General features: G+C 37.8%; 1 protein-coding gene across 1 annotated transcript; it reads left to right on the top strand.

Moving 5' to 3' along the window:
* The first annotated feature begins 160 nt into the window (after window positions 1-160).
* Window positions 161-5,545, top strand: LOC134845209 (glycine receptor subunit alpha-2-like). Its single transcript, XM_063862110.1, has 3 exons — window positions 161-291; window positions 4,611-4,959; window positions 5,228-5,545. Exons 1-3 carry the CDS (start codon window positions 185-187, stop codon window positions 5,315-5,317), a joined length of 546 nt encoding a protein of 181 aa, XP_063718180.1. The 5' UTR covers window positions 161-184; the 3' UTR covers window positions 5,318-5,545.
* The last annotated feature ends 8,054 nt before the right edge of the window (window positions 5,546-13,599 follow it).

The raw sequence follows: 13,599 nt of genomic DNA, 5'->3' as shown, positions 1-13,599 counted from the left end.
GGACTTCGTCAATTTTCCACAAGCCAAAAAAAATATTCAAAAACACAAAAAATCCTATTTAGAAATTTACCAATTTGACAAAAAAAATGTCAGATTTGAATCAAAAACAAAAAAATTGGTTTTAAATCCATCCATTCCTGTGGCGACTGAGTATAGAGACTACGAGAGTAGTACGAATACCTACATGGGGGATCTGTACACTGAACACGTGCTGTGGATCAGAATGTCCCGCAAGTACCAGATATACCTGCTCACCATTTACCTGCCCAGCTCATCACTCGCAGTGCTCAAGTAATCAATTTTATTCACTTTCTATTGACGCTTTGTTCCCTTCTGGAGATACTATAATACCACCGTACATACACATTCTCCCCTCCCTCAGTATTGCAAAAATATTTTATCATGAGGCTGAAATATGCAAAAGTTCTTGCTATTTTTGGTCCATGTATTGAGTTATTTCATTTTTTCTTTGATATTTGAAAAATTTGGTCATTTGCGGCCAGATGCAAAAAAACTGCCGCAATATTTCTTTCATATAGTTGAAGGTTCGATCAAATTTTGGATTTGATATAAAACCCGGAACTATTTCGCCGCTCAAGCTTGCTTAAGACGCTTAAGCTTATATATCAAAATCTCGTTGATCCCAGTTTTTGAAGATAGACAATGCACCCTTAATTTTATAGATGATATCCTATCGGCGTGAAAGAACCTCGACCTTATTACAATATTATCCAATATAATTTTGATTAATGTCTTTACCCTTAAGTCTTAATAAAATGATATATTGACTGCAGAGATCTAATCAAAAATTGTTTTTCACATTTACTGTGAACAAAAAACATTTTTAAATCATTTGAAAGTCAAAAAATAATCTGTTTCAGCTGCCCAAGAAAAGGTTATTCTTTTACTAATGAAAGTTTCAAAATTTAAAGACCTCAAAAGGTTTAAGGTAATTGGTGTATGAAAAACTGACAAATTCCGTCTTTTTGGTTTAAAATGGATTTGTTTTAAGCCAGGCCTCCGGTTAAAATTAAATATGAGACAAATTTCAAATAGGAATAGCCAGTGGTTGCTGTGCAAGTAGCACAGAACGCCCCTAACAAATTCAAATTTAAACAATACTGCTCGTATCAGGGCGAAGCCCTGAAGGTTCCGACTGCCTTTTAAGGTTTATGGAGCAGCAGTAATAACATAAAAAATTTAATTAAATAAAATAAAATGAACATTTTTTTTTCCAAAATTTGAAATTTTTTGTGAAAATCATCCCCCCACACGCCATATAAAGTACAAAAAGATAGATTTCGTTCCTTGTAACAAATCAATTATGGCAAATAAACTTCGTTCAACCAATTTGGAACGATTTATAAGACGGATTAAATCTCCGCTTACGCGTTAATAGCGCGAATTATATCGCGCGTTAATTGTCCCAAATTGGTCAAAATGGCCAAAATGGCAATCTTTAAACCCTCATAACTTTGCGAAAAATAATCACAGGTGAAATATCTTTTCAAATTTAAGTTCAGGACAACAGTGGCTTTCGAATGATATAAAAAATTTCCGTCAAAAATGGCTAGTTAAAAAGTCGAAAAATTTGTCTGAAGAAAAAAAAAACCCACCCGAGCACAAATATTCCGTTACTTTCGTATCGAAAGTCGGAACAATAATGAAATGAATTATTCGAAAAATAATCAAGACTGCTCGTATCAGGGCGAAGCCCTGAATGTTCCGACTGCCTTTTAAGGTTTATGGAGCAGTATTAACGTTAAAAAATTCAATGAAATAAAACAAAATGAAAAAAAAAATTCTAAAATTTGAAATTTTTTAAATAAAAATCATCCCCCCACACGCCATATAAAGTACAAAAGGATAGATTTCGCTCCTTGTAACAAACCAATTATGGCAAATAGGCTTCTTTTAACCAATTTGGAACAATTTCTAAGATGGATTAACTCTCCGCTTACGCGTTAATAACGCGAAATATATCGCGCGTTAATTGTCCCAAGTTGGCCAAAATGGCAATCTTTAAACCCCCGTAACTTTCCGAAAAATGATCACAGGTAAAATATCTTTTCAAATTCGAGCTCAAGACAACAATACCTTTCGAATGATATATAAATACTCCGTCAAAAATGGCTAGTTAAAAAGTCGAAATTTGTCTGAAGAAAAAAAAAACCCACCCCGAGCACAAATATTCCGTTACTTTCGTACCGAAAGTCGGAACAAAAATATGTATAAAAGGATTTTTTGAGATTTTTTTGTTGTCTAAAATTACTGTTGTTTTCTTTTACATTCTAGAAAGAGCAATTGAAGTAGGTAAAAATCACAAAAAAGAGCGTAGTAAAAAGATTGCCAATTATGTTGTAAATTTAAGCTTGAGAGGTCAACCTTGCATAAAACTTCGCGTGATATTTAGTCTGCAAAACATGCAAATTGCTGGCCAGTTCTTCTCAACACTGTAACAATTTTGATTTTTTTATTGTGTTCCAGTCACGCCCAATAGGGATATGAGATCAATTTTTACCCTCCAATGAGTTTTGTTGAGGCAGGGAAAACTGGATGGAAAAACGGACCCTACGGCTTTGTGCCCTCCAGTTGCTTTAAGTGGCATGGTCGGAACAATCAATTGAAACGATGTTAGTTTCTTGGTTGGAACGTAACATTGTTTTTTTAACTGTTTTCGTATTTTTCACCAGATGAAATATCCCAGCTGTTTATACACACGCTAAAATTATTTGCAGAAGCTTGCGCCAATAGTTTTTCAACCTGTTGTTCTGAGCACTTTGAGCAGGGAGAAAAAATTGTATTTGGATTGTTTTCGCTCAAACTCCTCTTAACATATAGGTAACAAACAAATATCAGATCATTTAACGATACAAATGTCTTATCATTTGTTTGTGGATTCCTCAAACTGTTCTGGATTTCGCAAATACAGTTGCGGATTCCGCAAACTTGCTTATTTTTTGGAGCAATTTTGAGCGGTACAATGATTTAGGTATTTGTTATTTGTTTGTGGAATCCAAAACAGCATAGAAGAAGATCAAAGAAAAGTAGCAATGTTGCCGATTCCGCAGCAAATCTGATTTTGGCCCGTTGCGGATTCCGCTTACAATGCACAGAATGCACAGTTTGGCCTCGTAATGTTTATCGACAGTTTTTTCTTGGGTAATTTTTAGTCGATCTTGAAAATCAGATATATAGATTTTAATGGGGCCAATGCAGAGTGAAGAAAGAGGAGAATCTTTTCATGCTCGCTCATTTTCAGCAGAATTTGTTACAATTTTGGCATTATGCTTACATAAATTTATCGACAGTTTCTTCTAAGGTAGTTTTTAATCGATCTTGCTACACCCATCTACAAAAAGTGGGTAAAAGTCAATCATAATGGACTTTGTGGTCTAAGCTATCAATATAATCGATTCCATGTTGTATTCAGACAACAAAATGGAATAAAAAATCGATTAAAATCCATTGTTTTTTTATCAAATTTGAAGTTATAATTCATTTAAAATGGATTTTTTTTTCCACTTTCCACTTTATTTTATCACTATATAAAATGAGTATCACGGAAATATTGCAAAGTCATTGTACGGCCTTCTCGATTTCTAAACTTAAACTTTTTCAAATTGCAAAATGAGTCTTTTAATCTCCCCCCCCCCTAACGTTTGCCCCCTAACAATCTCCCCACCCCCAACTTGTTGTGTGCCCTTTTGCCTCAACACCGTACCTTTATCTTACCACCTGTACCCCTGAACCACTACCAACCTAAGCCATCTAAGCATAACCCGCCCCGCCCCGCCCACCTGAACAAACCCGTTACCCCCACGAGTAAGTTTTGGCGAGGGCTGGGGGATTTTATTTTGGTTCTGTTGGGGGTGGGGGGGGGAGGGTTTTGGTTCTGGTGGAGGGGGGTATTTCAGATCAGTGGAGGGTGTTTCAGGTTTTTTTATCCTTTTTTTCGAAAAGACAGTCTTCCATTTTTTGGAAGACTCGAGCCAAAAAAATTGATTTTTTCGGCACGCAATCCTTTGTAAAACAGTCCACTTGCAATTTTAACCCCCCCCCCGTTCAAATTTCTAAATAAATTAAGAAAACTGTTGAAAGGAACAAAACTGAGTAACATAGAAACGGTAACAAAAATCAAAGTTGTTCAGAAAAAAGTTGAAATTGAACAACAAGTAACCAGCTTTAGTCTAAAACGTAGAAAGCACTTTATGTGCATTTGAAAATCGCATCTCAAAAAAGTGCAAAAAAAACGACTATTATGGAGTTTCAATGTCTTTATCTAGAAAAGTGAGAAATAATCTATTATAACTGATTTGCAATGCTTTGTTAAATGCTTTGTTAAATAAAAGCATTGTAATCCATTTCTAATTGAGTATAGTAGATTATTTTTTTCACTTTTATAGCCATTGACAATAAAACTGAAACTTAATCGAATTTTATCCATGAAACTTCAGTGCGGGCATGATCAAGGAAAGTGAATTACGAAACAGTGAGTTAAAAAAATTTTTACAAAATTGAAAAAAAAATGTAGTCAAGCAAGATTGATACTTAGTTAAGTCTGATAATATGATTTCGCGCCCATTAAATTTCCTTTTTTCTCATTTTAGTTGGGTAAACTTCTGGATTAACCCAGAATGTACCCCGGAGCGAGCGGGGCTGACCATAACTCTGGCCCTAGCTCAAATAGTGTTGCTGGTCGGGACAGCTCAGCGGTTTCCTTCAACCAGCGACTTCAAGATGGTCGATCTTTACCTCCTCGTCTGTTTTCTGTTCCAAATCGCATGCCTGATCGAAACTGTTTTGGCTGCCGTGCTTTTCAGAAACGGCGAGAAAAAGGAGCAAAAGCAAAAACTTGTCGCCAAATCAGACAAGGGATTGACTAGCACTGGCCTTGAAGATGACACCGATGAACTCAAATACCTCCCAGCCCCCGAGAATAACCCGCTGGACAATAGAGTGGGTACCATTTTTATGGTTGCGTTCCTAAAATTGATGCACACAAAAAATAATAGATAAAAAATTGTGGATCACATAAAAATAATGAGAATGAGAATATGAAAAAAAAATCATGCAAGAGAGAAAAAAATTAATAGTCCAAAACAAAGATTTATGGCCATGAAAAATGCTGTTTCTTCTTCGTCAAATTAATAACTTATTTTTAAAAAGCACAGCATTCTTCAATCATGCGTATCTAAGACCAACTAGCATAATTGTACGATTGTAGGTGGACGAAATCAGTCGCGTTGTGTTCCCTTCTGCCTTCCTTATGTGGAATGTGATCTTTTTTGGACTCAGCTTCTATTTCACAAGATAAACGTCGATCAAGAGTGACTCGTGCTCGGAAACTATAACTGATTACTAATTCTACTAACTCAGTTACCAATTTTCTTGTTGTAGATCAAACTTTTTCCATCAATTACGTTCAAAATTTTTCTTTTACTCCAAGACTTTATGAGGGACCTTTTCCCTTATAATGTCGTGATGTAATTGTACGCTTGCTTCTGCCTATCCTCTTGTCTCATATTGGCAACTGCGACTGAAAGCTGACAAAATTTGCCAGAAAAAAATGGTTTTCTATAACTTAACCACATGCTAGCCTATATAACAAGTAATAGGTTATGGAGGGCAGGCAGTGAAAATGGAGGGATGAGTAACTGATTTCATTGAATACCGAATAGAATTATTTTGCAGCTAATTTGAGGTCAGCTTGAATGGATTTTTATCCCAACAACACAGCCGATGATAACAGTTTTTGTCATTTTATTCTACCACATTAAAAAGATCAATTGTCAGAATTCAATCAACTGCCATCAAATTTGTATCGGAATCGCTTGAGCAATTTTCATTTTTCTATCCTTAGTCCAACAGCATCGAGCAATAATCTCCCTGAAACGAACTTGCTAGTCGTATAAATGTATAAATAAAAATAGGGAAAAAAAATTTAAAAAAAAAACTTTTTGGAACCACGGTAAAACATTTTTCATGTATTGTTCTGTCAGTTTTGCTCAAACATTGATTAAGGGTAAATTGGGTTTCTTGATGGAAATTATTGCTCAGATACTATACTTGCTTGCTGCTGTATATTTAGCTGTAAGTTGTTTTAAAATCTTTGCTTCGATTAATTTTGTAACTGTATCAAAAGATATTTAACATCAACTTCAAATTTAATTTTCAAAATGAAAAAATACAATAGAAATGCAAACCATTTTGTTTCAATATTTTGAAAAAACGAGTTCTAAACAAAATTTCAAAATTTCCTCAAAAAATTAATTATCAATTAAAAAATTGATTTAGCACTCGCATTTTCCAAAAAAAAATCATATTCTTTGCAAGTACTCGCGGACGCCGAATTTCCAATTGATAATAACCCTCACCTAGAGATAAGGAACACAATAGCTGAGTGAAATTTTAATTTCCTTGAAACTTAATTTTCCTCACGAATTTTTTCACAATCGGCCGGCCCAGTAGATATTGTCATCCGGCCGGATTGGCAATATATATTGTGTATAGTTATTTATTAGGCTCATTGCGTTGAGCTGGTCGAGTGACCTTGAAAGACAAGGCTAAACAATGAGTTTAGTGAATTGTCAAGAGAAGATAAAAACAAACAGTTATGATTCAGTTGTCTTATTTACGTCTTAGTCTCATTCATAATTAGCTCGCCAATCCCTTCGGATTCAATATTAAACATTACGCATACCTACGGGTATGACATGGCGCAGCCAACATGATCAGCGAAAAACCCACTCAATATAAACTCGTTCTGGGGAAAAGCATCAGTGGAGACCCGCTAGAATGGAGTAAATGGGTTGCACTTGTAGAGCTCGCGGTTTTCGCAAAAGACGGAATAGAGATCCGAAATCTACTACGTGAGAAACCTGAGGTTACTCTGCCATCTGACCCAATTTTGGAAGTCGAGATACAGGGAGAAACGGACGCACAACGGAGAAATCAAGATGTCAGAAACCAGGAAAAGAATGTAAATTGGGAGAATATTTGCCAAAAAGCAAGAGACAAAGGCGTTATGTGTAACTCTGTAAACTGGGACGAAGCGCATGCGAGAATGCGGAGCTTCGTATTTCTATGTCTAGGCATGGAAAGTGAGAGACAGAACCAAGAGAAGCGACCAGCGCTAAATATACAAACGACCAAGACAAGACAGCTAAAACAAGTATTAGAAGAAGTTTTTATTACCCATAGAATAATAGCATTCGAAAGATACAAATTTATCTGCCGTACGCAAAGAAAAAAACACTGGAACAATTCTACGCGGATTTAGTAGAGCTAGAGTCCCGTGCAGACTGTGGAGATAGGGAAAGTGAATGGGTCCGTGATATGTTCACCGCCCACATGAACAACGAAAAAATCGCCGAGGAATTGCTAGCTGCAACAAGAACACCACAAGATGCATATTAATATGCAATAAGACGCGAGAAGGGCTTTGAACATAGCAAAACTATGAAGTTAAACGTCACAAAACGGTTGGGAGGAATTACAGAGAGATTTTTATTTCATGTTGTCAATTTCAGATGCATCCGAAATTAAACAAACGGTGAAAATCAGTGAGGAAGGATTAAATGGACATATTGTGAAACTAAAAACAAAATCCGATGAATTTCTTGCCATTACAGATTCAGGGAGTCCAATGTCATTCCCGAAATGAAACTACGTCACGTCGAATACATCAAAACGATAAAACTAATATTAAAAAAAAAATCCCGCCGGAAGATACCGCACGAAATCTAGCTTGCTATAATGGAAAAATTATTATTCCGAAGGGACGACTAAGCCTAGCAATAGAATCGGTGGGTGGACTATCCAGTCGGCTCCATTTAATGTGGTTGACAACCAAAAGGCCAACATTCTCGGCCGTAATTTACTCTCAAGCATCGGTATAAAATTAATTCAAGATAAACCACAGCATAAACAAGTGTTGACCATAACAGAAGAAAACACACCACACCCCGGTATAAAACAATGAGTAAAAGAAAATTGCGAAAATTTATGCGTGCGAACTGGAAAAGCAAAAAATCATGTAATGAAAACACAATTCATCCCGGACGTTACACCGATTCAACAAAAGGGTCGACGTATTCCGATTCATCTACAAGAAAGAGTGGAAAACAAACTCAACAAATTATTCAACCAAAAACATATTATAAAATTGGAAAAGTGTTCTGAAAAACTATTTATCAGTCCAATCGTAATAACAAAAAAAGACAAAGCAGTCAAACTTGCGCTGGACTCAAAAAAATTTAACAAGTTCATTCATAAAAACAAGTATCAGATGCCGAACATTGATTTTTTACTCGATAACAACGCACAAACAATAAAATCTGATACGAAAGAACAAACTCTGTTCTCTTCCGTTTATTTAAGATATGCGTATTCACAAATCCGGTTGGATAAGAAAACAAGAGAACAATGTAATTTTAGTCACAAAGGAGGAAATGCTACGGGAACTTATCAGTTCCAAACTGGGTTCTACGGCCTGACAGCCATGCCGGCAGAATTCCAGAAAGCAATCGATCTGACATTAACCAACTGTACGCGTATTTAGATGACATTCTGGTCATCACAAAAGGATCGATAGAAAAACTTAAGGAAACACTGGAAAAAGTTCTTCACAGACTGGATGAAGAAAACCTCGAAATATCATTGGATAAGTGTAAGTTCGCGTGCAAATAAATTGAATGGCTATGGTTTCATAAAGATGGTGAAGGAACTACTCCCCTTTCAAGAAAAACAGACGCAAAAGAAAAACTTCCACCACCTAAAACGTTTATACAACTTGAAAGTTTCATGGGATCAATACATCATCTTACAAGGTACATCCCACATTTGACAAAAATTGCGGCAGCACTCCGTCTCCTTCTTGAGAATAAAGACAAACACAAAACCCTTAATTTGTCGACGGAGCAGGATTCCGCATTTCATAAAAGTAAAAAGTTAGTCACAGAAATTACACAAAACAAACATTTTGACCAAAATCTCGACACACGAGTAGTTTGCGATGCATCTACAAACAGACTCGACGCGGCCCTAAAACAAAACCCAAACGAGGGGTGGGTAGCTATTGCGTACGCATCAAGATTCCTAAGTTTGTTAGAAGAAAAATATTTAGTGAACAAGTTAGAACTCCTGAGGGTCGTGTGAGCAATTGAGCACTTCAAATATTATCTTTACGGAAAAATTGTACGGTAATTACCGACAATCAAGCTTTGATCAGTGCTTTAAACGCCAGTGAAAGATCCAAGACAAGTCAAAACAGGCTCACAAGATGGATCGATCGATTAATCCTTTTTAACTTCGATATCAAACATTTGGCAGGGAGCAAAATGGGATTAATCGACTGTATATCCTGAAATACGGTTGGAGTTGCAATACCCTCCCGCGCATACGATGTGGCGTCAATCAACTCATTCGTTAAAAATCTTGAAATGATTTCTCAACTTAATTTTAAACGGATTAGCCAATAGGAAACTAGCGCCCTATCGGCTGATCGAAAACGGCGCGGAAAATCAGGGACAAAATTAAGCCAACCAATAATTCAACCGCATTCCAATCATAGCATTCTTTACATAAGCGGTCAAACACTCAAACCTGATCCAAAGCAAAAACCAAATTATTCGCTCACAACTCATTCTTAAATTCAGTTAACGACAAAAAATCAAAAAGCTCACGATCTAAAACGCCAAAATCAACTCAACGAAAGACGGTCAGAAAAATGAGAAAACAAAATATGAAAGAGCTTACGGGAGGATTCAAACCCAAAAAACAGAAATAAAAACGAAGCTCAACAGGAGAACACACGAACAAAAACCAATGGCAAGGAGAATCAGACAGAGAGGAGAGCCTATCTGATCCGCGTTGGCATAGAAGACCACCAAACAAAAAACAATCAGACGTGAAACAAAAACCAGACGCCATCAAGGACGCAAGACAGAACATAAAACGAAAACCAGCAACCTTCCCAAAAATAGTGTTCACCGACTCAACAGAGGGATCTAGATGGAAAACGCCGCCAACAATGAAAGTAACTTTAACAACTGCCACGCAATCATCCAAACGGATCTTTCAATCGAAACAAAGGAAACATACGAAAACTGCGTAAGCCGCGTGGACCCTGACGTCAGAATACAAGAAGAACTCCAACCAAATACCAAACCTCCCACTATAGCAACAACTCAATCTGAGGCTAGCCACAATCTCATCGTGAACGAAATTGTCGCCACAATTGACAGGGAGACCAACACAGAGGAAAAGGATACACCACTCTATAGAAGAAAACTCCAAAAAAATATTATGGGTTAAATTCATCGCAGCGGCAACCCGAAAGGACAAGAATTTAAGACCGCTTGTCAACTTCGTACAAAAACGACACTGGGACGCACTGAAACTGTCGTTTGGCGGATACTGGTACAACATACGAAATCGACTGCATCTTAAAGACGACTGCCTTTTAGTCGACGACCGCATAGTCCTGCCAACGGATCTCAAGCAAACGGTACTGGACAGCCTACATCTCACGCATCCCGGTTCTGCGGCCATGCTAGACCTCTGCCAAAAAAATCTGGTTCCCGCATATACACAGGAAAATAGTACAAATGGCGCAAAGATGTCGACAATGTACACAACAAGGTAAAAACTTAAAATCAATTATCGAAGAGGTCCAAAAAAAAGAAGAGGTCCAGCTGGATTTTGCGGGACCACTCCCCGACGAGTTAAATAGAGACGCTTAAATTTTAGTGGCAGTAGATAAATGGTCAAAATGCCCAGCGGCTGAGGTAGTTTCAAACACAACAACGGATGTTGCCTTAAAATTTATGCAACGATACTTTTCAAATAATGGGGTACCTCGCCGGTTAAGGTGCAATCAGGCTCAAAAGTTTTGCGCTAAAAATTTTCAACTATTCTGTAAATCAAAAAACATAAAGCTATTGTTTGCACCGGTAGACGACCATAGATCCATCGGTGTCGTAGAAGTATTGACAAAAATTTTAAAACGACGACTTGGCGTCATGAGAATTGATCCAAATAGTACACCCTTCAAAATTGCATCGAGCGTGGCAGAAATAGTCAAAACGTTAAGAATAACTCCGCACGGAGTGACTCAAAATCACACCTTTTGAAGCACATGTGGTCAGGAAAGCTAACACACCACTTTCGAATATAACAACTAATAGTTCAACTAGTAATCTAAATTAGGAGAACGCTAAACACGCTTGTTTAGATCGGAAAAATCTGACTCGCCCGGCAATCCCAGCAGAAATGATGCATGACCTGCAGAAGTGGCCAGAGGACGAACTGTGCATTAAACGCAGAATACCAGAGCCAATTGTTGCTGAGAACACTGGAATTGTGGACAATCAACCACATACCACAACAGGTGTGAAAAATAGAAAAGCGGAAAGATTAAATTTTAGATATAAAGGGATACAACAGCAACCTGAACAAACAATAAAAAAGAAGTTGGAGCAAGTAGCAGGAAAAACAAATAGTTTCGCTACGAAAGTGAAAGACCCAAAAACTTTTGAACAAAAATACAAAACAATCGATGGAAAAATCCTAACGTACACACCACATACGGCGTGGGTCCAAACAAAGGGAAAACAACCACGGTTACTAAGAAACAGTGGTTTTGCATCCGTACCTAACCCTCTAGTTAATGGTTCATGTTGCCACTCAACGCTCAGTGATTACGTGGCATATAAATCCGCTCGGAGAACTGGACCTGGTTTACATTTTTTAGATATAGAAAACCCGAGTGCACAACGACACCCGATGTTTAAAGAAGACGCTTCAGGTCTACCCGTGAAGCTAACACAAAAAGAACAACAAAACAGCCCGTCAAAACGAAAAGCGACCGGGAAAAGAACTGGGGGACGACCGATTCCAAAAACGCTGATACGAAGGATAGAATTCCAGTCGGATCAAAGACAAGAAAAAGAGCGTGCGGCCACTTTTGGCTCAACAACTAATTCGGGATCATCCACGTCCAAAAATTTAGCTCCGTCCCCCATGAGGGTTAACCAAAAGGCAACACCGGGGTCAAAACAACATCAGTCTAAGCAATTACAACCAAAACCGACACGAAAATTGAATAGGACCACACAGTCAACACTTGTCGGCTCATTGGGAAACCCAATTCCCATAAATGCAGTAGAGGACACTTTACAATCGCCAACTAAGAAATTCTCCATTGACTCACCTACAGTTAGACGAACAAGCAGCCACGAAATGAAAACACCAGATCAGACGCCACCTAGCCGAAAAAACCTCATCAAAGAGATGGGTTTCCATGAAAAGTCAACTGAATACCAAGCCTGCCTAACATTTCTGGATGCGATTCGCCCGAAAGATTAAACCAGCACGACTCAAATCGTAGATCTGGTATCCCCTGCTGAAAGCCCTAAAAAATCAACTAAGAACCTAGAAGTACTGTCGGTGATGAGTATAAAAAATCCGGAGGAAGCGAATGACTTTGAACAAAAACAAGAGAAGGGGAACAAAGAGGAGCAAGTATCAGCAGAGAAACAATAACAAACTCAAAAAATACCCACAGGGACGTAAAACTCAGGTTTTAAGGGGACGTAAAACTCAAGTTTGATATACATACATATTTATTTATTGTTGCGAGGGGGAATGTCATCCGGCCGGATTGGCAATATATATTATGTATAGAGATTTATTAGGCTCACTGCGCTGAGCTGGTCAAGTGACCATGAAAGACAAGGCTAAACAATGAGTTTCGTGAGTTGTCAACAGAAGATAAAAACAAATAGTTATGATTCAGTTATCGAATTTACGTCTTAGTCTCATTCATAATTAGCTCGCCATTCTGTTCGGATTCAATTTTAAACGTTATGCATACCTACGGGTATGACTTATATGATTGTTTTCGAGGCTGCGAAAACTTATGCGTGTGAATTGGAAAAGCAAAAAATCATGTAATGAAAACACAATTCATCCCGGACGTTACACCGATTCAACAAAACTGGGGGACGAGAACTGGGGGACAACCGATTCCAAAAACGCTGATACGAGGGATAGAATTCCAGTCGGATCAAAGACAAGAAAAAGAGCGTGCGGCCACTTTTGGCTCAACAACTGATTCGGGATCATCCACGTCCAAAAATTTAGCTCCGTCCCCATGAGGGTTAACCAAAAGGCAACACCGGGGTCAAAACAACATCAGTCTAAGCAATTACAATCAAAACCGACACGAAAATTGAATAGGACCACACAGTCAACATTTGTCGGCTCATTGGGAAACCCAATTACCATAAATGCAGTAGAGGACACTTTACAATCGCCAGCTAAGAAATTCTCCATTGATTCACCTACAGTTAGACGAACAAGCAGCCACGAAATGAAAACACCAGATCAGACGCCACCTAGCCAAAAAAACCTCATCAAAGAGATGGGTTTCCATGAAAAGTCAACTGAATACCAAGCCTGCCTAACATTTCTGGATGCGATTCGCCCGAAAGATTAAACCAGCACGACTCAAATCGTAGATCTGGTATCCCCTGCTGAAAGCCCTGAAAAATCAACTAAGGACCTAGAATTACTGTCGGTGATGAGTATAAAAAT

The sequence above is a fragment of the Symsagittifera roscoffensis genome, chromosome 4 (genome assembly GCF_963678635.1).
Source record: "Symsagittifera roscoffensis chromosome 4, txSymRosc1.1, whole genome shotgun sequence".
In the NCBI taxonomy this organism is placed as follows: domain Eukaryota; kingdom Metazoa; phylum Xenacoelomorpha; order Acoela; family Convolutidae; genus Symsagittifera; species Symsagittifera roscoffensis.
This window is presented reverse-complemented; position numbering and strand designations above follow the sequence as displayed.

Excerpts from the sequence above, each read along its gene's own strand:
- LOC134845209 (XM_063862110.1), top strand. The coding sequence starts at position 185 with ATGGGGGATCTGTACACTGAACACGTGCTGTGGATCAGAATGTCCCGC. Across the intron at positions 292-4,610 it reads TCATCACTCGCAGTGCTCAA|TTGGGTAAACTTCTGGATTA; the intron begins GTAATCAATTTT and ends TTCTCATTTTAG. Across the intron at positions 4,960-5,227 it reads ATAACCCGCTGGACAATAGA|GTGGACGAAATCAGTCGCGT; the intron begins GTGGGTACCATT and ends GTACGATTGTAG.